This window comes from Eumetopias jubatus, unplaced genomic scaffold, assembly GCF_037043125.1.
Source record: "Eumetopias jubatus isolate StellerSeaLion01/CBP00866 unplaced genomic scaffold, mEumJub1_p1.0 scaffold_1, whole genome shotgun sequence".
Lineage (NCBI taxonomy): Eukaryota > Metazoa > Chordata > Mammalia > Carnivora > Otariidae > Eumetopias > Eumetopias jubatus.
The window spans coordinates 54,473,603-54,499,286 of record NW_028274807.1 but is presented as its reverse complement, the minus strand read 5'-3'; the positions used below and the strand labels follow the sequence as shown (position 1 = coordinate 54,499,286).

General features: G+C 39.9%; 1 protein-coding gene across 1 annotated transcript in view; it reads left to right on the top strand.

Annotated features, from left to right (window-relative positions):
• MYH15 (myosin heavy chain 15) overlaps positions 1–25,684 on the top strand; it is a 148,120-nt gene that overhangs the window by 120,035 nt on the left and 2,401 nt on the right. The window contains 6 exon segments of the mRNA XM_028110549.2: positions 38–239; positions 4,057–4,182; positions 6,281–6,389; positions 6,392–6,456; positions 9,513–9,605; positions 24,817–24,912. Of these exon segments, the coding sequence (XP_027966350.2) occupies positions 38–239; positions 4,057–4,182; positions 6,281–6,389; positions 6,392–6,456; positions 9,513–9,605; positions 24,817–24,912 (691 nt within the window).

Genomic DNA, 25,684 nt, shown 5'->3' with positions numbered 1-25,684 from the left:
GATCTGTGCCCCAGGCCTGTGTTTTCTCTCGCAGGACCCTTCGGGTGCAGCTAGATGACAGCACATACCTGAGCAGTAAGCTGAAGGAGCAGGTGCCTATGGCTGAGAGGCACAACTCTCTTCTCCAGTCCGAGCTGGAGGAACTGAGGTCCTTGTACAAGCAGACAGAATGCGGGTGCAGGCTGGCAGAGGAAGAGCTCCTGCAGGTCACAGAGAGAATCAATCTTTTCCATACCCAGGTGAGGCCCATAAACTCTCCCCATTAGCTGCATCAGCTGTGTGAAGGCCATTGTTTCCACCTATTTTTCAGCCTTGGACCATACATAGTTGCCATTTCAGGGCTTGGGTATGGCATATAAGGCACAGGGAGAGTCTTTGGCAGCAGAGCAATTGGCACACTCTTTAATCATTCCCAGATGTATTAGTTTCCTAGAGCTGTTACAACTCAGGACCACAAACTGGGTGGCTTAAAACAGCAGAAATTGATTCTCTCACAGTACTGAAGACTAGAAGACTGAAACTAAGGTATCGGCTGGGCCATGCTCCCTCTGAATCTTGTAGGTCAATCCTTCCTTGCCGTTTTCTAGCTTCTGGTGGTTTGTTGGCAATCTTTTGGTTTTCTTTAATTTAGAGCTGCATCATTTCAGTCCTCTGCCTTCACATGGAATTGTCTCTCCATGTCTTAACACCATCTTTCCTCTGTTAGTATTTGTTTAAATTTCCCTTTTTATAAGGACATCAGTCATATTGGATTTGGACACCTCCTAATGATCTCATTTTTAACTTGATTACCTCTTAAAGGCTCTATTTCCAAATAAGTTCACATTCAGAGATCTGGGGTTAGGACTTCAGCACATCTCTTTTGGAGGGGACACAATATAACCCATAATACTAAGTCCAAAAGAGTGGACTCTCAGAGCACTGATAGCCAGAATTCTGGGGAGACATGAGCATTCCCTAGTGTACCAGAACCACTTGCCTGCATCTCCTGTTCCCTCCAAGCCACATGCTCTCCCAGCATCCCAGGATTAAAAAAAAAAAAATGTTCCTGCCTCAGAGCCAGGAGATTTCTAACAATTCTAAGTGGCTGCTGACAGATTTGATGAGCTGCCAGGACTCTGGAATCTCATGGAAGGTTATATAAGTGACACGAAGCAAGAATTCTTAGATCGTTTGCTATTCTCACAGAATCAGGAGAAACCATCGTGGCTAGGACAAATGTGTACAGTAAATAGATCATTCAACATTTCTATGGCACCCGCCATAACCTGACCAGGTATGCATGTGATACATGCAGAGTGTCTCCACTGTCCTAAAAAAGTGGAGACCTAAGCGAGGAACTACAGTGCACTGCTGGAGTATAGTGTCAGAGCAAGCACACCCCTACAGAAAGCCTTCCCTGACGGTCCTAGACCTAGCTAGATGCACAATATGCTTAACTAGGGCTGTGAAACCAAAGACAGGAACATGGGGGAGGAGGCGATTTGGGCTATTGAAGGAAATTGCTATACTCACTTGAACATGCTGGAGCGGGGGGGTAGAAGAAATCAGAGAAATAATGCTAAGAGGCAGGGAGAGCCAGGTCCCCAGGAACCTTGAGTCTGAGACTAATGCAGCTTGAATTCTGTCTTGCAGCTAATGGGGATCCGCTGAAGAATTTTGAGTAACCAAGAGTGAAAGGATCAGATTTTCATTTTAGGAAGTTTACTCTGGTGATTGCTGTGAGGGGTGGATTAAAACAACTATAGGCAGAACTGCCATACCTGGAGTATCTAGAAACATCTGTGGGATCATTTCGGTTGCCACAGTGACTGGAGAGAGCCACTGACATTTAGTGGGCAGAGTTCAGAGATACTAGTGCTAGGTGCAGGATAATCCTACTTCACAAAGAATTGCCCCTCCGAGAATGCCAATTGTGCCCCTACCTAGAAATATTGGGGAAAAGGAAGGATCAGCCAAAGATATACCAACTGAAAGGCACTGCAATTAGTTTGTGCCTACAGTTTGACTTTCGTGTCCATCAAAACATTGTGCATGACACAACCCTATTTAGATATCATGTGATATGGAAGAAATAGGCTGTGTGTTATGCATGATTCCCGGCAGGCTAACTCACTTCCAACATTTTCTTTCTCTCTCAGGAAAGCTTATCTAAATACAATGAGCAGGGTTCTTATAAAGTAGGATATTGAATTTTTAAAAAGTAATCATCTATCTGTAGTACTTAATAGCTATTGGTAATAAATCATTTGCCGTGCTTATTATAACTGATAATGCACCAGTGGGTCCCAATATGATGAAAGACCACTAGCCTAGAGAGAGCTGAGCACATCAACCAGAGCAAAAGCAGACACAGGGAGGGGGAGATGAATTTGAAAAAAAAAAAAAAAATTAGACCGTGGAAACCTGATCTCTAGGGCAGAGTTTCTGACACTTTAGGTATAGAACAGAAACTAACACAAAAATGCAAATTCTCAGGTTTCATTTCAGACCTACTGAATCAGAATCTCTGCAGTGGGACCCAGGAGTCAAATGAATTCTCAGGTGACGCTGCTGGTCCCTTTGACCAGCATATCTAGGTGATACCACATTGTCTGACCAGCATATCTAGGTGATAATACATTGTTCACAAGGACGTCTCCCCAACAATCGTGTGGGGGCACCTTGCAATTAATAGAATGCTGTCAATCTTTTGATAACATAATGAACCTTTTATGGAAACTTCTTAGTCTTTTCTGCATTCTCAGACCTTTAGGCCTAGAATAAACATACAAGGCCAAACTTATCCTTGGCTGATTATATGTGTTCTTTTTTCAAACCTGAGCTGTGACAATCTAGATTGCCCTCTTGCACAATATCTCCTAACCCCCTTCCTCCCCAAAAGAACCAATCAGAGTCATTCAGCTTGAAAAGGTTTTGACCATTATCTCCCTAGCAGATTTTAAATGATTCCATGTATAAACAAGTTGGCATTTATATTTATACCTTCCTTTACAAAGAAAGAGTTTCTGTGGAGTCATGTGCAGTGAGTGTCCAGAAAATATCCAGTAAAATACACTTATCCTCAACACCATAACCACCACCAGGGAAAATCCTGGGGTGGGGGGCATAGAACCTAGCTCTCTGTGAGGACAGAGCATGGTAGCCTTGATGAAGATGCTTCATGCCATTGAGGAAGCGGGGCAGAACCTGTGAGGCTAGAATATCTTTCTATTTCCAAGGTACAATCCTACTGCTGAGAGAGGAATTAGCTAGAGAAAAGTGAAAGGACAATGAAGAGAAATCAAAAATAGGAACCTGTGCTTTTTATATTACATTCTCTGTGCTAAGGTTTCACACCCTCAGAAAAGCTGTGCTTCAAACATGGACCAAATAGCAGCAAAAGGAGCCTCAGTCTCTAGTGTCACAACCAGGGAAGAAAGAATTAGGACAGTACCAGCCACAAAACACCAAGCATCCTCCCATGTGGCGGAGGGCTCCTAAGGGCTAGGGGATGAGGCTCATCTGAGCGGCACTTCCCATCTCCTCACTGCAAAGTCAGGTAGAAAGGGAGCTAGATAAAGAGGAAGTGGGGTTTTTGGTTTTGGTTTTGGTTTCTCCTGGAGCAGCATGCGGGAAACTGATTTTTATTCCCCAACCTCCTGCTCCCCAAATGCCTGCAGCTGACCCTGACTTGTGCTCTGGAACACTTGCTTCTACCACATCAAAGAACAAAAGGCAGAACACCGTATTCCTCAACAAGTTGAAAACCAAACACATAGTTGTGGTTTGTAGATAATCTGGATCCATTTCTACTTTCTTATTCAGACAAACTATCTCTTTAATATTGGACCTCTAATGGGTGAAATACCTTCCATGCAAATATGCCTTTGTTGGCAAAGGGGAGTTTTCTAGGGTGGCTTCCTGGGGTTGGAAGTACTGCTTCGCTGATTGTGGCTGCTTAGAACAGAACTTGCTCCTGGCCAGAGCCCATTCCTGTTGCATGTCCTCAACCCACCAGCTTGCTTTTGCCTGGCTGGTCTCAACTTGCCTAATGAGAGTGCTACTTTGCTTTAGAATACTATTCACCTCAGCCAGAAGAGGAAACTGGAGGTTGATGTTGCCAGGATGCAGAAAGAAGCCGAAGAGGCAGTGCAGAGGTGTCAAAAGGCAGAAGAGAAGGCCAAGAAGGCAGCCACTGAGGTGGGTCCATTGACTGCTTGCTCACTCCTGTCTTCCAGAGTTGACCAGAGCAATAGCCAAGGGGCAGAGGCAGATCTGCAGCCAAAAAGAATTCCATTGATTCTCCATACAGCCAGGAGGAGATTAGCTGACCCCTCTGCCTCTCTGCTCCCATTTTGAAAAATTAGGTCAATTAGCACCTCCCTTCCAACCTACTCAGACAATAAAAAGGAGCAATTGAATTGCTATAAGCAAAATCTTATGAAAGCAGGAGGTTTTTTTTTTTTTTTGAGTTAAGCCACTTTCCTCTTGTGAATCAATACATCTAGAGTCTAGAAACAGTTCTTCCTGTATGTCCCTATAAATAGCTATTTTCCTAGTGTGTGTAATGTTTTGATGATGATGATCTGGAAAGAAAGCTTATTTCACTCATTTCTTACAACCTATACTATTGTTTGAGTAGCACAATCAGGTTGGTAAAGAAGGGTTTCAGGGCTGGTGTACCTTCTTTATTTGCAAGTTTAAAAGTGTTGATGGGGGTGCTTTTCCTAAATGGCACTAAGCTCAGCATTGGTGGCCAGCCTTGTCTGAAGCTTTGTGGGAACTGAAGAAAGGCCACCGCTGGGTACCCACTGTGGGCAGATGCAGCACTTCTTTCAAAGGGCATAGCAAGCAGAAGGTAACACTCAGCATGAAAATTAACAGAGGGAGGTGGAGGACCTTGCAGGTCCCAGGCTTGCTGAGCAGAGTATGCACTTAACTGCAGCCTCCACTCACTCCATCCCCATCAAGTGACTCTGTGTAGTCCATCAATGCCCACCTATGTGCAGCAGCCCTGACTTTGCTATGCGAATGGAAGCTGATCCTCTTGACGAAAGGAGTGTGGAAACTGGGAAGACATTTTATATTAGATTTCATATTAGTCATTTTAAAATTCAGAAGAGGGGAAGAGCTTGTGTCTATATTTGCCTGAGTTATTTGGCAGTTGAGGAGCTAAACAAAACCTTTGCACCAGGTCCCAGACACCAGGTCACTGTAGAATCCAGCCCTCTCTAAGAATAGAGAAGCGTGCCTATCACTCAGCCATTTTGTATCAAGGCAGACATTTCTGCTCTGTGATGGAAAAGAGGTATGTAAAAGCTTGAAAATGTTTGGTGGCCAAGAGAAAAATAATATGCTTAACATTTATGAAAATCCGCATGGAGAGAAGGGAATAAAAAGAGTGTCTACTCCAGCTTGGGAAATGTATGCAGTCACACGTTATGAAGACTATCTACTCTAGCATGCCTTTATAAGATTTTTTTGAAGTTGAAAAATGAACCCACTACCTCTTCCCCCACCTTCCAGTTCTCTAATAGTTCATCTCTGAGTCCTAGCCCCACATAGCAGAACCCAGAGTTGCCTCCATAATTTATTCTTTGCCCTCACCATCTGCACAGACGTCTCACACTTAAATTATACAGATGGTTGGTAACCTGATAGACAGAGAAGCTTTGGCTGGGAGGACAGCGTTCTTACATTAAATGCACTGAGAGATTCATGAACCAGTTCTTAATAATTTTGTCGAGACATCAAGCCCTTGTACACATAGCCAAAGCCAAGAGCAGGCTTCACAAACAAGAATTAACCTTCCTTGTGCCAGATTATTGGCACTGAGAGCATCTGTAGCTGCCAAATTTCTAGAGCCTTAAACTTGTTTGTTGTTGTGAATCACAGAATTATAAAAGCAAGATGTGAAAGATTTTCATAGGCACCCTTCCATACTTGTCCTGGTACATGATATTATAGGACACATCCCGGGCTTTAGCCCGTTCAAGGCTGTTCCTTCAGTTGGTCAGCTTTCTTTCAATACAGGTATTGTGCAATGTTCATGCAGTACTTCATCTCTGGTCTGTTTATGCTACTCCTCACCCCAGTCTCTCTGGTAGCTGATGTCATCTTGATTGCCATATTGTTAACAAACTCAAGGGTGACCCAGGTTAGGAACAGAGCAGTGGGAGGAGATTAATATACCGAGGAAGGCAGGACTTCTAGTCAGATCATGACCTGAAGATTTTGGGTGGAAATGTGAAGGTCAGTTGGCTACCAGCTTTTCTCAGCTCTTTTCTTTCTGTTTTAGGCAGCAAACATATCAGAAGAACTGAAGAAGGAGCAAGACACCAATGCCCACTAGGAGAGGATGAGAAAGAATATGGAGCAGACAATTAAAGACTTACAAAAAAAGGCTGGATGAAGACTGCCATGATGGGGAATAGAAAGCAAATCCAGAAAATAGAATCTAGGGTAGGTGTTTGTGTGGGTCAGCATGGGGTCATGATGACTCCCAATTCAAGGCCTTATTGTCCTGGAATATCACTCCAAATGTTCCCTATCTCTCTCATCACTTCTGCTTTTAGCACTTCTAGATCATTGAGAGTGTCAGATCTCAATATATTCATTCATTCTTGCTTGACCTTGGGCCATCAACCAAGACTTTTCTTGGACTGGATTAACTCTGCCCTCCCTCTTTCTGCTTGGTGAGAATGCATCTTCTCCCGTTCAGCCACACCAACTCCAGGCCCCCCACAGCCAGGGTTACCTGCTACTTCCAGGTACACCTGCGCAGTACTGCTTCTGTGCCTTTGTTCCTGTTATTTCCTCTGCAGAGAAGGCCCATTTTTTATCTGCCAGGGCAAGTGGGAGGGAAACAACTAAATCAAGGATCAGGAAATGCTTAGTGAAGATATAGGAAGGGCTGACAGCAATGATGTAGCACCTGCCTTCAGGGAGCTTAACAACAAATAGGAAGATCTCTCTTAAAAATAGGATATTTAAAACTATTGAATCGATTTCAATGACTATGTACAAGTTGAGTGACAAATGCTAGAAGGATAGGGAGAATATTTGGGACTTGATGGTTCAGAAGGGCCCCTGAAAAATACAGTATTGCTTTTGAACATTTATGGTATATCCATACAGTAGAATTCCAATGCACATCCATGGTACCTCCAGATAATCATGCTGATTAAAAAGGAATGAGGAAGAGCTCTGTGGTAGGTTCTGGAGGTCCCATCTAGAGGTACAATGATGATAAAAGGCACAAGCAACAGGTAGAATCTACAAGCTTTTGTGCAAGAGCAGGGGAAATCTAGAAGATGGGTGCACATACACATTTGTTTGTGTTTTCAAAAAGAAGGGGTGACAGGATTAGACATTAGCTACCCATAGGAGGAGAACATAGAGATGAAACTGAGACCTTCTGAATGAACCTCATTCCATTGTTTTGATTGCAAAATCACATAAAACATTTACATGCTTTTACATGCTTCATAATTAAAAAACAAGTTTAAATCAAAGAGCAGAATAAAACAAATCAATCCCTAAAATGTTAACACAAAGGGAAACAAGTGAAGCTAACTGTGTAGCAAGTTGGGGGACATAAAACACATGGAAGAATTATTCCCAGTGACTTTTAAACATAGTGCTTTGTACATCCCTCATGGAATACATCTAAGGACAAAAGAAAAAAAAATCAGCAATAAAGCAAACTGTACTTGCAGTTTCAAATAACAATATCTTATCATTACTACTATCAATAAAACCGACATAATTCTCTAACGAATAATTATTTAATCTTTAAGATGAGGTTTTTCTCGCGTATATTTTTAAGTTGATTAACACTCCTCTGGGAAAATAATTTTATTACATCAAATTGTAGACATCATATAATTTCACCTGTAAATATTTCATTCTGTAATCCTAACAGATAATAGTCTTATGATTACGTTTTTAAGAAAATTAATCATAATTCCTTAGTATCAGCCAATATTGGGAGCTCATTGTTACTGAGTTAGCACTGGTTCTAGGCCTTAATGGTGGAGAAACAGCAACTGGAAACAAAATTAAATCCTGCAATGTTAAATTTGAATTGGAAATACTGGTATTATTCCTGTATTTTTTTTATTAGGGAAAAGAGACATATTCTAAGTTCTTTAATCTTATACCTATATGTTTTTTCTCACACTAAAAGATCTTGGTTCTTACACAATAAAGGCGGCCTCTTCGTCTCATGTCTCATCCAATAGAACATAGTTTCCTCTATGACAGGGGGCTAGAAGATTATTTTAGGGAGCTTCACCTACAAGGAACTTGCATACCTGCTGACTTGCCCTCCCTGAGGACGAGCAAGGACAGTGTGTCTCAAGTGGTGGGAGGGAGGGGAGGAGTGAAAGATGGGGTCAGACATGCCGGGCACGTTCATGCCTCAGGGCATTAGACTTTGCAATTTTAAAAGGGAAGTCAGGAAGGTCCTGTTGAGAAGGTGGCACTGGTGTCAAGAAGAAGGCAGGGAGAGCCATGGACATTGAGGGGAAGAGAAGGTGGAGCCCACACCCTTCCTCTCCCAACTCTCTACCCCCCTTTCTGTTTTATTTCTCCAAATCACTTCTCACAACTGAACATATTCTGTATTTTGCTTTGTGTGTTCCCCTCATTAAAATGTATGCTCATATAGGGGAGAGATTTTTGTTTGTTCTGTTCACTGCTGTATCCCTAGCCTTGGGGTGTGGTGGGTGGCAAGCATAAAATATCCGTTGAATGACTGTTGACTTTGCTTATAGGACTCCGTCAGGCTGCAGGCAGATTGCTAGTCTGTACTGTAGCTCTCCCACAAAACAGGGCTGTCGGCCAGTGCCTGCCGTTCGGGCCCCATAGCCTCAAGGTCAGATTTCAGAGAGTCAGAGCTGAACGGGGAGAAAGAAGCTTAAGATCACATAGTACAGTGGCTGGATCCTTAAAGTGGGCTCTGTCTAGTATTCTCTGTATGCTCACCTACGTTCCTACACACGTGTATGTGTGTAATTTTGTGACCTCACAGGAAACTTGTCACTTCTGCGTGGATGAGCCCAACGTGTCAAGCGTGGATGAGCCCCTCCTAGCCTTCAGAGTGTAAACAGGCCTTTTACAAACCCACATAATTCAATCCACTCGCTTTTGGTGAGGCAGCGTTCCCAGGGAGGTTGCCCTGTTTCACCGCCAGAAAGAGAGTGGATGCATCCCTCCCACTGGGAGGAAAGGGGGGTGGGGGGATGGATTAGCCGGTGATGGGTGTTAAAGAGGGCATGTTCTGCATGGAGCACTGGGTGTTATATGCAAACAGTGAATCATGGAACACTGCATCAAAAAACTAATGATGTAATGTATGGTGACTAACATAACGTAATAAAATTTTTAAAAATGAAAAAAAGAAAGAGTGGATGCATCTTTCCAGATGACTTCGCTCTATTGCAAAGGACTGTGCCAGTCGGCAAATGCGATGTCACTCTGGCTTGCTGGCTGCCAGCCTGTGGTCTGAGATCAGGGTTTGGTTTCAGGTCCGCGAACTGGAGGGCGAAACCCATCGCAGTGCGGAGACCAGGAAGGGAGCCCGCAGGCTGGAGAGATGCGTCCAAGGGCTGAGCTATCAGGTACTCCAGGAAACTATTGGCTGTCGGGGCGCTGGAGAAACGTGCTCCTTCAAGCCTGAAATGGCCTTCCAGGTGTCCTGCCGTGCTCTCTCCATCTTTGCCCTCTCCCAGAGGTAGACACTGACTGACAGTCCCAGGGCTCCTGTGCCATTAGTGGTTTGGGTCAGTCCCTTTCCAGAGCTCGCAGGAAGCAAAATGCGAGCGGCCCGTCGCAATTAGAAGTGAAAAGCTATTTATATGGTGCTGATTTTTTTTTTCACACATAACGTCTACAGCACTTGCCGGAAAGATGCCTTCCTGTGAGAGGCTGAGTGAGAACAATGTGTAAATGAAGGGGCTGACAGAGAGTTGGGATGACTCCTCGGCCAGCAAGTGACATGGGACCCTGGCGACACTGGAGCAGGGGACATCCTCACTCCCAGTCTCTGGTGGCACAAACCCTCCAGGCCCCCCCGAGGCTCCATCTGGTGCCTGTGCCAGCTGGTGCGAAGGCAGCAACTGTTAATGACGGGCCTCCCGAGCTCTCAGCTCCTTTTTCTGTAGAATAACGTTGGTCTCCAGCAAGTAACGAAGAAGTGGGAAGACTTCTTACCAGGAATTAAGGCATTTCTGAAGCCACAAGATAATCCTTCCCTTTCATTTTCATTTTCCAACCTGTCTTCCCCTTTCTTCAACTGGAGGGGACCATAGATAAGAGTCCCTGAGGGCAGAGGCACCGTGTCATGCGCCACTCGGGGGGCCCGGCATCTTCCCGGCACAGAGTAGGGCCGCACATGCCAGTTGTTGAACACGGACGCCAGAGGTCACTTTCTAGCCCTCTCCCGCTGTGTGATCTGGCTCGTGCCAGTGAAAAGGCACATTCATTCCGGACACCACCCACTTTCACAGCAACTTTGGATCTGCCCGTCCTGATTCTGGTCCCTGAGGCTGAGTTGCTGTTAGAGATGCCAAAGTCTTCCTCTCTTGCAACAGGAAAAAGTGTTGATAAGAAAGCAGAGCACTTCAGAAACATCATCTTGGGCTAATTAAGATGAAATGAGCTACTTGCGCAGCTCTTCTTTACCGAATAAGTGGTTCTTTTCTAAGACGAGTTAGTCTGACACTTCTTTAGACTATGCTTGTTATACCAAAACCACTCAGGAGTGAGCCCCTGGTATGTGCAGCTAAGGAAGTAAACAGCTTGGGAGCATGAAAGATGTGGTGTTCTACTCTTCTTTTGCGGGGGGCCAGGAAGCCACCTATGCTGGGGGAGTAAAATGAGGCTTGTTGATAATGTCCAGGTTTTTCTTCTCTTTATTTTCCTGTGGATTATTCATACGTTTTGTCTTGTGAAGACAAGTTCATTATAGAACAAAACACCAAGGCTATACTTTTTTGGTTTTCATTGTCCCCAAGAATGTATTCTTGTTCTATTGTGTTTTATCTTTGTTTCTTCTTAGCAATAACCTCATGTACTAGTATGGAGGTATAGTTCTTAATTTCTTCCATGTGTCTGCACAGTGCTTAGAATATATCTATTCAATTATGTAATGATTTTCTGCCATTAAATCAGATAACCCCTATTGAGCACCTATTTCACGCAAGATATCAAGCTAGGTGCTGTAACTTTAAAGAGACATAAGAGAGCCCTCCACATTCCTTGATATCAGTACCTGATTTTGAAATATTCAAGATAGATGCTGACTCAATCCAGTCTGTTCTCCTTTAGCATCAAAATAACCACCAGGACTATGAGGCGGGGTGTTTCATGATAGTGCATCATTGGTGCCAATTGAAAATGTCATTTTGAAAGGGGCCTAAATATGGTTTTCATTTCCTAGGGAAAATCCTCTGGGAATATCCTACGACATTGGAAAGGGAATCGAGTGTGACGCCAACCACAATAGTTCTATGGCCAGTCCCCATTGAGCATTTATCTTCCCCCGTATGTCCCTCTAGTATTTGGAAGCTCATCGGGTTTTCTCTCTCCAGTACCCAGAATAATGTGCTATAAAGCAGGACATGGGACTAGAACTTAGAACCATTGTAGAAGGTACAGACAGTTTTTCTGCACCCTCCCCCATGCTCCTGCTCCATTTTATCTTCAACTGCATTCTATATTCCAGGATCTAAGTATAGATGTTATTTAATCCTTACAAATCTAATTACAGATATAGTATCTTCATTTTTAGAGATAAGGAAACAAAATGTGATTTGGGGTAGCTTCTCTGGGAACCAGATGCCAGGCTGGAGTTCTAGAAGTACAAGAGATTTATTGGACATAACACCTGGAAAGAGAAAGGGGAGAGCAAACAGGATCAGGCAGAGAAAGCCTTTAGACCACAGTGCGAGTCTGAAACCCATGAAAGGAAAGGGTGAAGGAAGGAGGATGGGCTAGGAGCTGATTCAGCCTGCAGCGCACCTCTGAGCAGTCTCCAGCCCAAAGATTGCCTGGAAAGGAGCCCCAGGTTGGGCAGAAATGGCCAGATCCTCATAACTGCTGGGCCCAGGTGGTGGCTGGGGGCTGCCTGGGGAGCCGTGATCTCAGGGTAAATGTTACAGCAGCTCCCAAAAGTGCTGCAGCTGGAGGTTTTCAGGTAAGTGCCCACTTCACAGCTGAATGGCAAGTTCTTTCCTTGAAGGGAAATCTGAGCTGTGTACAGCCGTGGCTACCACAGGGCTGAGATGTGAACCTAAGCCTAACAAAGGCTTTGCCTTCTCAAGTGGGAGGAACATCATTAACATCAGCAACCACTTCTAGCCTTCTTCAGTTTTCTTCTTTGTGGCTTCCTTCACCACTCAGTAAGTTTACTGGCCTCAGTAAATTGGTTTTAAGCGATTAAACCGCTGTTGGTTTTAGAACTTCCTATAAACACATAATACTATGAATCTTCAAATTTCTTAAACCTGGGAGGGAAAGGGACAGGCAGATGAAGACAGAATAGATTTTGTTGAAAAAATAGAGTTGTCTCATTTCCTTATATCTCTGCCTCGGTAAGCTTAAAATTCGTAATTAATTATCTACTGTCAGATTGTACCTTAAGGTGGGGTGGGGAAGCATGCTAGGTGATAAAAATGGCTTGATTAAAGTTTTATTTCTTTACTTATGTATTTATTTATATTCAGATAAAGCTGACACATAACATTGCATTAGTGTTGGGTGTACAACATAATAATTTGATGTTTGTTTACATTGTGAAATGATTATCCCAAGTTTAGTTAACATCCATCACCACACAAAACTACAAAATTTTTTTTCTTGAGATGAGAACTCTTAAGATTTACTCTCTTAGTAACTTTCAAACATACAGCACTGTATCGTTAACTGTAGTCACCATGCTCAACATTACATTCCCGGGACTTACGTTTTATAACTGGAGTTCTGTACCTCTTGATCACCTTGACCCATTTTTCCCACCCCCATACTGCCTTTAGCCACCACCAATCTGTTTTTTGTTTCTAAGTTGGTTTTTTAGATTTTACATATAGGTAAGATCATATATTATTTGTCTTTCTCTGACTTATTTCACTTAGTATGATGCCCTTAAGGATTGAAAAGGTAAGGACTTCCTTCTTTTTATGGCTGAATAATATTCCATTCTGTGTGTACATACCCCATTTTCTTCATTCATTTGTTGATAGACACTTAGGTTGTTTCCATGTCTTGGCTACTGTAAATAATACTCTCGTGAACATGGGGGTGCAGATATCTTTTTAAGATAGTGATTTTGTTTCCTTCAGATAAATAACCAAAAGTGGGATTGAGGAATCATATGGTAGTTCTATTTTCAGTTTTTTGAGGAAAACTCCGTACCATTTTCCACAGTGGCTGCACCAGTTTGCATCCCCAACAGTAGTGCACAAGGGCTCCCTTTTCTCATCAACACTTGTCATTTCTTGTCTTTTTGATATCTCATTGTGATTTTGATTTGCATTTCCCTGATGGTCAGTGATGTTGAGCACCTTTTCATGCACCTATTGGCCATATATATATATCTTCTTTGAAAAAATGTCCATACACATCCTCTGTTCATTTTTTTAAAATTCCAGTATAATTAATGTACGGTATGATATTAGTTTCAGATATGCAATATAGTGATTCAACAATTCTATACATTACTCAGTGCTCATCGACATAAGTATACTCTTAATACCTTTTGCTTGTTTCACCCATCCCCCCACCCACCTCCCGTCTGGTAACTACCAGTTCTCTATATTTAAGAGTCAGCTTTTCTTTCTTTCTTTTTTTTTTTAAAGATTTTATTTATTTATTTGACACAGAGAGACACAGTGAGAGAGGGAACACAAGCAGGGGGAGTTGAAGAGGGAGAAGCAGGCTTCCCGCAGAGCAGGGAGCCCGATGTGGGGCTCGATCCCAGGACCCTGGAATCATGACCTGAGCCGAAAGCAGACGCTTAATGTATGAACCACCCAGGCACCCCAACAGCCAGCTTTTCATTTGTCTCTTTTTTTGTTTTGCTTGTTTGTTCTGTTTCTTAAATTCTACATATGAGTGAAACCATATGGTATCTGTCTCTCTCTGACTGACTTACTTTACCTAGCATTCTACCCTTTAGATCTATCCATGTTGTTGCAAATAGCAAGATTTCATTCTTTTTTATAACTGAATAATATTCCGTGTGTATATATACCACGTCTTTATCCATTCATCCTTTGATGGATACTTGGGTTGCTTCTATATTTTGGCTATTGAAAATAATGCTGCAGTAAACATAGGGGTGCATATATCTTTTTGAATTAGTGTTTTCATATTCTTTGGGTAAATACCCAGTAGTAGAATTACTGGATCATATGGTAATTATTTTTTGAGGAACCTCCCTACTGTTTTCCACAGCGGCTGCACCAGTTTGCATTCCCACCAACAGTGCATGAGGGTTCGTTTTTCTCCACATCTTGGCCAACACTCGTTTCTTGTTGTTGTTTGTTTGTTTTATTTTAGCCATTCTGATAGGTGTGAGGTGGTATCTCATAGTTGTTTTGATTTGCATTTCCCTGATAATGATGTTGAGCATCTTTGCATGTTTCTGTTCCTCATTCCATTTTTTAAATTATATTTTTTGTTTTCTGTTCTGTTTTGCTATTCAGTTGTATGAGTCCTTCGTGTATTTTAGATATTAATCCTGTATCAGGTATAGGATTCAAAAATATTTCCTCCTATTCCATGGGTTGCCTTTTCATTTTTTTTGACTGTTTCTTTTGCTATATGGGAGTTTTTTAGTTTGCTGTAGTCCCACTTATTTATTTTTGCTTCTGTTGCCTTTGCTTTTGCTGTCAAATCCAAATTTCATAGCCAAGACCAATTTTGAGAAGCTTACCCCATGTTTTCTTATAGGAGTTTTATGCTTTCATGGTTTCACATCTTACATTTAAGTCTTTAAGCCATTTTGAGTTAATTTTTTGTATGGTATAAGAAAATGGTCTAGTTTCATTCTTTTGCCTGTGGCTGTCCAATTTTCCCAACACCATTTATTAAAGAGACTGTCCTTGTATATTCTTCACTCCTTTGTCATAAATTAATTGACCATATATATGCGGGTTTATTTCTGGGCTATTTTGTTTCATTGATCTATGTGTCTGTGTTTGTGTCAGTACCCATACTGTTTTGAGTACTATAGCTTTGTAATACAGTTTGAAATCAGGAAGCATGATGCACTGAGTTTTCTTCTTTCTCAGTTCCTTTGTCTATTTGGGGTCTTTTGTGGTTCCATACAAATTTTAAAATTGTTTCTTCTATGTCTGTGAAAAATGCAATTGAAATTATGATAGGCATTGCACTGAAACTGTAAATTGCTATGTGTAATATGGACATTTTAATAATATTCTTCCAGTCCATGAACATGGAATATCTTTCCATTTTATTTGTGTCTTCTTAAATTTCTTTCATCAATGTCTTATAGTTTTCAGGGCACAGGTCTTTCATCCCTTTGGTTAAATTTATTCCTAAGTATTTTATTCTTTTTGATGCATTTGTAAATGGGATTGTTTTCTCTTTTTTAAGATTTATTTCTTTATTTTAGAGAGAGAGCACAAGCAGGAGGAGGGGCAGAGGGAGAGGGAGACAAACAGATGCCCCGCTGAGCAGGGAGCCCAACTCGGGGTTCCATCCCAGGTTACTGAGATCATGACCTGAGCTAAAATCAAGAGTCAGATGTTTAACTGACTGAGCCACCCAGGTGCCCCCGGGATTTTCTTTTTTCTTTTTTTTTTCAGGATTGTTTTCTTAATTTCTCTTTCTGATAGTTTGTTACTAGTGTACAGAAACACAACTGATTTTTGTATGTTGATTTTATATCCTGAAACTTTACTGTTTATTATTTCTAATAGTTTTTGGTGGAGTCTTTAGGGTTTTTGTTTTGTTACATATGCTATTATATTATCTTCAAATCAAGACAGTTTTGCTTCTTCCTTTCTGATTTGGATGCCTTCTATTTCTTTTTCTTGCCTAATTGCTCTGGCTGAGACATCCAGTAATACGTTGAATAAAAGTAGTAAGAGTAGGCATCTTTGTCTTGTTCCTGATCTCAGAGGAAAATCTTAGCTTTTCTCCATTGAGCATGTTAGCTGTGGGTTTTTCATAGACAGCCTTTATTATCTTGAGATACAACCCTCTATACCCACATTGTTGAGAGGTTTTATCATGAACTGACGTTGAATTTTGTCAGGTGCTTTTTCTGCATGTATTGAGATGATCATATGATTTCTATCCTTCATTTTGTTAATGTGGTGTATGACATTGATTTGCAGATGTCAGACCATCTTTGCATCCTTGGAATAAATCCAATTTGATCATGGCATATGATCTTTTTAATGTATCATTGAATTCAGTTTGCTAATACTTTCTTGAGGATTTTTGTATCTATGTTCATCAGGGATACTGGCCTTTAATTTTCTTTATTTCTTTCCTCTCTTTCTTTCTTATGGTTTGATATCAGGGTAATGCTGGCCTTGTAAAAGGTGTTAGAAGTGTTCCCTCCTCTTCAACTTTGGGAAGGAATTTGGGAAGAAGTATTAATTCTTCTTTAAACATTTGAAAGAATTTACCAATGATAACATCTGGTCCTGGACTTTTGTTCATTGAGAAGTTTTTTATTACTAATCCAATCTCCTTACTAGTAATTGTTCTATTCAGATTTTTTCTTTATTGAGATTTACTTATTTATTTATTTAATTATTTATTAAAAAGATTTTATTTATTTTTGCACACGAGAGAGAGAGAGAGAGAGAGCAATTTCACAAGCAAGGGGGGAGGGGCAGAGGGGGAAGCATACTCAGGGAGCCCATTACGGGACATGATCCCAGAACCCCAGGATCATAACCTGATCCAAAGACAGACCCTTAACAGACTGAGCCACCCAGGCACCTGAGTTTTGTTTATTTTTATCCTTTTATTTTTTTTATCATAATAAGTGCACTCTTTAATCCCCATCCTCTAGTTCCCAATACCTTCACCCATCTCCCCTCTGGTAACCGTTTGTTTGTTCTCTGTAGTTAAATATCTGTTTCCTGGTTGTCTCTCTCCCTTTTTTTCTTTACTCATTGGTTTCTTAAATTCCACATATGAGTGAGATCATATGGTTTTGGTCTTTCTCTGACTGACTTATTTCACTTAGCATTATGCTCTCTAGTTCTGTCCATGTTGTTTTAAACGGCAAGATTTCATTCTTTTTTATGACTGAATAATATAGCAATAATATCACTGAACACACATACAAATACCCAACATCTTTATCCATTCATCTATTGAAGAACTCTTGGGCTGCTTCCATAGTTTGGCTATTGTAAATAATGGTGCAGTAAACATAGGTGTGTGTCAATTCCTTTGAATTAGGATCTTCATATTTTTTGGGTCAATACCCAGTAGTGCAATTTCTGGATCATAGGATATTTCTATTTTTAATTTTTTGAGGAAATTCCATACTGTTTTCACAAATGGCTGCACCAATTTTCATTCCCACCAACAGTGCCAGGGAGTTCCTTTTTCTCCACATCCTTGCCAAACTCGTTGTTTCTTGTGTTTTTGATTTGTTCAGATTTTCTATTTATTCATGATTCAGTCTTGGTAGGTTGTGTGTTCTAAGAATTTATCCGTTTCTTTTAGGTTGTCCAAATTTTTAGCATATAATTGTTTATAATGTTTCTTATGATCCTTTGAATTTCCGTGATATCACTTGTAATGTCTCCTCTTTCATTTCTAATTTTATTTGAATCCTCTCTTTTCTTGGTGAGTCTAGCTAAAAGTTTAACAGTTTATTTAAAATTTTGCTGTTGTTGAAGTATATGTGACATAAAATGTTATATTAGTCTCATGTGTACAACATAGTGATTTGACACCTCTAGATGTTATGCTATGTTCTCCACAAGAGTAGCTACCATTTGCCACCATACAGCGCTATTACAATACCATTGGCTATATTCCGTATGCTGTACCTTTCATCCCATGACTTATTCATTACAAAACTGGAAGCCTGTATCTCCCACTCCCCTTACCTCTTTTGCCCATCCCCTCCCACCACTGGCAACCAGCAGTTCTTTGTATTTAAGATTCTGTTTTTGCTATTTTTGTTAGTTTCTTCATTTTGTTTTTTAGATTACACATATAAGTGAAATCATAGGGCATTTGTCTTTCTCTCCCTGGCTTATCTCACTTAACATAATACCCTCTAGGTCCATCCATGTTGCTGCAAATGCTAAGATTGCCTCCTTTTTTATGGCTGAGTAATATTCTCTCTCTCTCTCTCTCTGTGTGTGTGTGTGTGTGTGTGTGTGTGTGTGTGTGTGTGTACATCTTCTTCTTTTCCATTCATCTATGGGTGGACACTTAAGTTGTTTCCACATCTTGGCTATTGTAAATAATGCTGCAATAAACATAGGGGTGCATATATATTTGCAAATTAGTGTTTTTGTATTCTTTGGGTAACTACCCAGTAGTGGGATTACTGGATTGTATGGTATTTCTATTTTTATTTTTTTGAGAAACCTGCATATTGTTTTCCATCGTGGCTGCACCAATTTACGTTCTCACCAATAGTGCACGAAGTTTCCTTTTTCTCCATATCCTTGCCAACATATGTTTCTTGTGTTTTTGATTTTAGCCATTCTGACAAGTATAAGGTAATATCTCATTGGGCTTGTGATTTGCATTTCACTGATGATTAGTGAGGTTGAGCATCTTTTCCTATGTCTGTTGGCCATCTATATGCCTTCTTTGAAAAATGTCTATTCAGGTCCTCTGCCCATTTTTAAATCAGATTATTTGGGGTTTTAGTGTTGAGTTATGTAAGTTCTTCATAAATTTTGGAGATTAACCCCTTAACAGGTATATCATTTGCAAATATATTTTCCCATTCAGTAGGTGGTCTTTTTGTTTTGTTGATGGTTTCCTTTGCTGCGCAAAAGCTTTTTAGTTTGGTATAATCCCAATAGTTTATTTGTGCTTTTGTTTCCCTTGCCTAAGGAGACATACTTATAAAAAAAAAATTAAATTAAATTAAAAAATTTTAAAAAGGAGCCATCCATAAATATGTTGCCAAGGTTGATGTCCAAGAAAGTAATGCTTATGTTTTCTTCTAGTTTTATGGTTTCAGGTCTCACATTTAAGTCTTCAATACATTTGGAGTTAATTATTGTGTACAGTGTAAAAAAGTGGTCCAGTTTCATTCTTTTGCATGTAGTTGTCCAGATTTCCCAGCACCACTTACTGAAGAGACTGTCTTTCCTTATTGTCTATTCTTGCTGCCTTTGTCATAGATTAACTGACTATATAGGTATACAGTTATTTGGGGGCTCTCTATTCTGATCAATTGATCTATGTGTCTATTTTCATGCCAGTACCACACTGTTTTACTATAACTTTATAGTATATCTTGAAATCTGAGTCTTATAGCTCCAGTTTTGTTCTTCTTTCTCAAGATCGCTTTTGCTATTTGGGATCTTTTATGGTTCTATAAATTTTAGTATTATTTGTTCTAGATCTGTGAAAAATACTATTTGTATTTTGATAAGGAGTGCACTGAATCTGTAGAATTGTTTTCTTTTTTTATTCATTTTTATTTATAAGATTTTATTTATTTGAGAGAGATAGAGTGCAGAGCAAGAGTGAGAGAGCACAAGCAGGGCCAAGGGCAGAGGGAGAAGCAGATTCCCCACTGAGCGGGGAGCCCGATGCAGGGCTCAATCCTAGGACACTGGGATCATGACTGGGCTGAAGGAAATTGCTTAACCACTAAGCCACCCAGGAGACCCTAGAATTGTTTTCTTAACTTATCTTTCTGCTACTTTATTATTAGTGTATAGAAAAGCAACAGATTTATGTATATTAATTTTGTATCTGGCAACTTTACTGAATTCATTTCTTCATTTCTTCTAGGTTATCCAGTTTTTGGCATATTAATTGTTTATAGTAGTTTCTTATGATCCTTTGTATTTATGTGTCATTGGTTGTAATGTCTCCTCTTTCATTTCTAATTTTATTTATTTGAATCATCTTTTTTTCTTGGTGAGTCTAGTTAAACATTTATCAGTTTTGTTTATCTTTAAAAAAAAGCTCTTAGTTTCATTGGTCTTTTCTATTGTCTTTTTAGTCTTTACTTCATTTATTTTCATTATGATCATTGTTATTTCCTTCCTTCTAGTAACTTAGGTCTTTGTTTTTTCTTCTAGTTCCTTAAGGCATGAAGTTAGCTTGTTTATTTGAGATCTTTCTTCATTTCTTAATGTGGACATTTATTACTATGAACTTCCCTCTTAGAACTGCTCTTGCTGTATCCCATAAGTTTTGGTATGTTGTATTTCCATTTTCATTTGTCTCAAGGTATTTTTTTGCTGGAAAAAAAGTACATTTATATTGCTAAGAGGTAAAATTCACAATGAAGAAATTAGAGGTACAAACTTTTATGTGAAGAACAATATAGCATCAAAGTATTTTAAAGAACAACTTTGTTTTGTTTTGTTTTAGTTTCAGAGGGTAGAGTTTAGTGATTCAACAGTTGCATATAAGCCTCAAGATATTTTTGGGGTTTTTTTTGTTTGTTTGTTTCCCTTTTGATTTCTTCTTTGACCCATTGGTTGTTTAGTGATGTTGTTTAATCTTCATATATTTGTGAATTTTCCAGTTTTTTTTTCTTATAATTTCAGTTTCATACTGTTGTGGTCAGAAAAGATACTTGATATGATTTCAGTCCTTTTAAATTTATTAAGACTTGTTTTGTGGACTAACATATGATCTATTCTGAGGAATCATATATGCATGCTTGAGAATAATGTGTAATCTGTTGCTTTTGGTTAGAATGTATACAGTCTGTGAAGTCCATCCCTTAATGATTTTCTGTCTGTATGATCTATCTATTGATGAAAATTGGGTATTAAAGTCCCCTATTATTTTTGTATTGCTGTTTATTTCTCCCTTTAGATCTGTTAATATTTGCTTTATATATGTAGATGTTCCTATATTGGTGCATAGATATTTACAAATGCTATACCCTCCTGTTCAATTGACCCCTTTATCATTATATAATGACCTTTGTCTCTTATTAAGATCTTTGTCTTAACATCTATTTTGTCTGATAGAAGTGTAGCTACCCCACCTTCATTTTGGTTAACAATTGCAGGGAATATCTTATTACACTTTGAGTCTGTTTGTGTCTTTAGATCTGAAGTGAGTCTCTTGTAGGCAGCAGGTCGATGAGTCTTGTTTTTTTAATCCATTCAACCACTTTGTCTTTTGATTAGGGAATTTAGTCCACTTATATTTAAATTAATTATTGAATGGGATGTACATAATTGCCAGTTAGTTTTCGGGCTGTTTTGTAATTCCTGTGTTCCTTTCTTCTGCTCTTGTGATTTGATGATTTTCTGTAATATGGTCAGATTCCTTTCTCTTTATCTTGTGTATCTGTTATAGGTTTTTGTATCTACTGTATCTACTGTAGGTTTTTGCTTTGTGGTTACCATGAGGCTTACATAAAACAACCTGTATTTATAATAGTTTATTTTAAGCTTCAGTTGGGATGCATTCTAAAACTCTATATTTTTAGTCTCCCTGCCCACATTTTATGTTTCTGATGTCACCATTTACATATTTTTATCTTATGTATTCATTAACAGATTTTAAAAGTTAGTTATTTTTACTACTTTTGTCTTTTAACCTTCATACTAGGTATATAAGTGATTTACTCACCACCATAACAGTATATTATCCTGAATTTTATATATCTATCTTTGCCAATGAGATTTATATATTCATTTTCGTGTTACTTCTTAGAGCCCTTTCATTTCAGCTTATTGAAGTCCCTTTAACATTTCTTGTAAGGCCAGTCTAATGATATTGAATGCCTTTAGGTTTTGCTTGTCTGGAAAACTGTTTATCTCTCTTTCAGTTCTGAGGGACAACTTTGCCAGGATGAGTATTCTTGTTTGGCAGGTTTTTTTTCTTTCAGCTCTTTGAATATATTATGCCACTTCCTACTGGCCTGGAAAGGTTTTGCTGAAAAATCTGCTTACACAGTCTTATGGGGTTTCCCTTATATGTAACAAGTTGTTTTTCTCTTGCTGCTTTTAAGATTCTTTCCCTGTCTTTAACAATTTAATATTGTGTGTGTTGGTGTGGGCCTCTTTGGGTTCATTTTATTTGGAAGTCTCTGAACTTCCTGGATCTGGATGTCTGTTTCTTTCCCCAGGTTAGGGAAGTTTACAGCCATTATTTTTTTTTCAAAAATTTTCTGCCCCTTTCTCTCTCCATTCTCCTTCTGCGACCCTTATGTGCAAATGTTAGTTTGCTTGATGTTCTCCTATAAGTCTATTAAGCTATCCTCACTCTTTATCATTCTTTATCTTTTTGTTGCTCTGATGAGAGGAATTCCATTGCTCTGTCTTCAAGTTCACTGATCCTTTCTTCTGCTTCACCTGGTCTGCTGTTGAATCCCCATATTGTACTTTTCAGTCCACTTACTGTATTCTTCATCACTGTGATTCTGTTTGGTACTTTCTTATATTTTCTGTCTCTTTGTTGAAATTTTCATTTTGTTCATGCATTGTTCTCCTGAGCTTGGTGAGCTTCTTTATGACCATTATTTTGAACTCTTTATCAGGTAAACCACTTACCTCTTTTTCTGAGATTTTATTTTGCTTTTTGTTTGGAGCACATTCCTCTGTTTCTTCATTTTCTTTTCCTTCTGATTTCTATGCATTACATAAAACAGATACCTCTTCCAGTCTTGATTGAGTGGCCGTATGTAGGAGATGATCTTTATTGTTCAACACGTCTCTAGCTCTTGGTTGTTTCTAAAATCTTTGTGATTGTTCAAGCAGTCTTCTTTGTTCTTAGTGGCTCCCAATAGTTGAGGATGTCCTAGCCTATTAGTGTCCCAAAGAGGAAGATCTCAGTACCTAGATGCAGGCTGACTGGAAGCTGGATCCTCAGGTTGGAGCTTTTAAAATATGCAAATATACCTCTTCTAGGGGAAGACTGGGAGATGAACATTTCTGTCTGTTTTTGTGCTGAGCTGAACTGTTTCTTTGTTTGCTACCATCCCATTGATTCTGTGAACACAAGCCCTGCTGGTCACCAGAGCCAGGCTATCAAGGGATGTGTCTTCTGTGCAGAACTACAAAATCCAGGGCACCAGATCTGTGCACAAGCTCCTTTCTTGGCAGCATCAGCAAGGTAGGGTGGGACAGATGGAGAGCATAAAGCTGTCCCCTACCAAGTTCCCAATATCTGGGGGAGATTGCAGTCAGTCCCTTGATGTATGTTAAATTAGAAGTCAACTCCTCAGTCACAGCTACTAAGATAAATGAATTGGTTTCTTTTACAGAATGATGGCATTTCGGTATGCTGCTTCTATACTGTGCCATGGTAGGGGAAGGGGCAGGTGGTTAAGCAGTTTTTCTTTGTTGCAGTCTTATGGGACCCATGAGCATAAGTCCCATTGGCCACCAGAGCCATGCCTTCATGGGGTATTCCCTGGGCAGCAACCACAAAACTAGGGTGCCAAATATGTACAAGATCCTTTCTGAGAGATATCAGAAACCTGGTGTGAGGCAGAGGGCAAGTGTGAATATGATGCCTACTTGCCTCTCCAGCGTCTGGAGAGTATCACAGTCAGCCCCTTGATGTGTTTTAAATTAGAAGTCTGCCCCTAGCCTGCAGCTACTAAGATAAGCAAAGAGGCTTCTTTCATGAAAAGACTGGGTGTTTCTATCTGTTGCTTCTGTGCTCTGTGTGTGTGGGGGGGGGGGGAGATATTGATTAAATTTACAGAGGTGGGAATAAGCAGGAAAGCTGTGAGGTAATAGGAGATGAGCCTACTTGGAGTGGAGGAGGTTTGTGGAAGGCAGTGGAAGGTAGGTGGAAAGACCATGAAAGTCACCAAAGTTGTTGACATTTGATGAAATAGGTAAGATGAAAACAGGAAAATAATTTGAGCAGCAGTGGTAGGTCTTGATTAAATCAGTATCTCAACCATCAACCAGTTGAGGTGTTCTTCTTTTGGGAAGTTCAGCAGCTCCAAAATGGAGATACTCTAGTTAAAAGGGCATAAGAAAGTGGAGGATGTGCAGAGTCTTGCCTGCCTGCCTCTCCCCTCCTGTTTCCTCAGAATACTCAAGGCTCTGTAGAGCACAGTTGAGAAACACTATCTTAGATTTCCTTTCTCTAGCCCATGCCTGATTGCAATGGAAGCAATGAGAATGTACACACCAATATCCCCACAGCTCATAAAATTTTCCTATCTCTGCTGATGCCTACACCAGAATTCCAGAAAACTTACCTTTTCTATAGTTTCATTATCCAAAGCCAAGAGTCAATTAGAAATTTCAAGGGAAGAGTTGGTTTGATTAGTGAGAGGAGAGGTTTCTAGTTTTGCACATGCAGCTTTTGTAACAATGGTATTTCATTCCTCCTGAGAAACCACAAGCAGGTGTAGCTTGGTTAGGATGGGAGGGCTGCTGACCCAATTGAAACTAGGGGCTTTAACTTCTATTTCAGCAAAAAGCTAATGGAGTTCTGTGATGGATCAAGAGAAAAGTCTGTCAGTGCTGAGTTGTGTTAATTTCCCAAAACTTGGGATCAGTAAAGTTAGACCCATTTTTCAAATCACAATTCAAATATGTTGTTTAATAAAGTTTCCTAACTCTTACTTGCTCATGAGGTGACTCCCAATGCAGACTGCTGGATCATTCAAATCATCTTCATATACATACCTATGCATTTCAGGCAGAGGAAGACAAGAAAAATCTGAGCAGGATGCAGACTCTGATGGATAAACTTCAGCTACAAGTACAAAGTTACAAGCAGCAAATGGAGGCAGCAGTAAGTACCTGGGGCTATTGCCGTCTCATGGATTTCCCAGCCATTGTTTTTGATTAATGGAGATAGGTAAGCACTTTGTCTACAGAGGACCAGCTCAGCTTAAAGTCCATTCATTCTCTAGTTTTTCTCAAACTAGAATTATCACAATGCTCAAAAAATTGTTACTTTTCCTTCCAGGGAGCCAGAGCTCTTGCCCTCAACCTTGTTTTATACTCAAACATGTACATTGTAAGAAATGAGTCCAGTAAGAACATGGGGTTGTATAGGGATGGTGAATTTTTGGCCAGGTAGGCACTCTGGGGCCTTCCTTACCCCAAAACCTTGGGTGAGCATAAAGGTGGCTCACAGTCCTTTTTCCAGATGAGCCTGGACATAACTGTGGCCCAAACTACCATCATTTGAAATGTACTTGCCAACCCTGAGTTTATATCCATAGCTACATAGAATGTAATTCATAAGTGCCATATATATTGGTTTATACCTAATATCTCCTATATTTCAATGATTTGGGCTAAAACACTGCTAGGACTAAAAATTACCTGTTGACTTGTATAATTTTTAAAGATAAACCCCCTCTACTCAAAGGTAAACCAGGATGTTTAACTGATTATGAAACAATTGTGGTTTTTCTTACATGTAACATGACCGTGAAAGCCATACCACCTCCAATTAGTGGAACGTGCTGAGCAGGTTCTAAATTTCCAGAGAACAATGGTTACAAAAATGGACCTCATGCCTATTAGAAAGTCTGAATTCTTACATATTATACCAA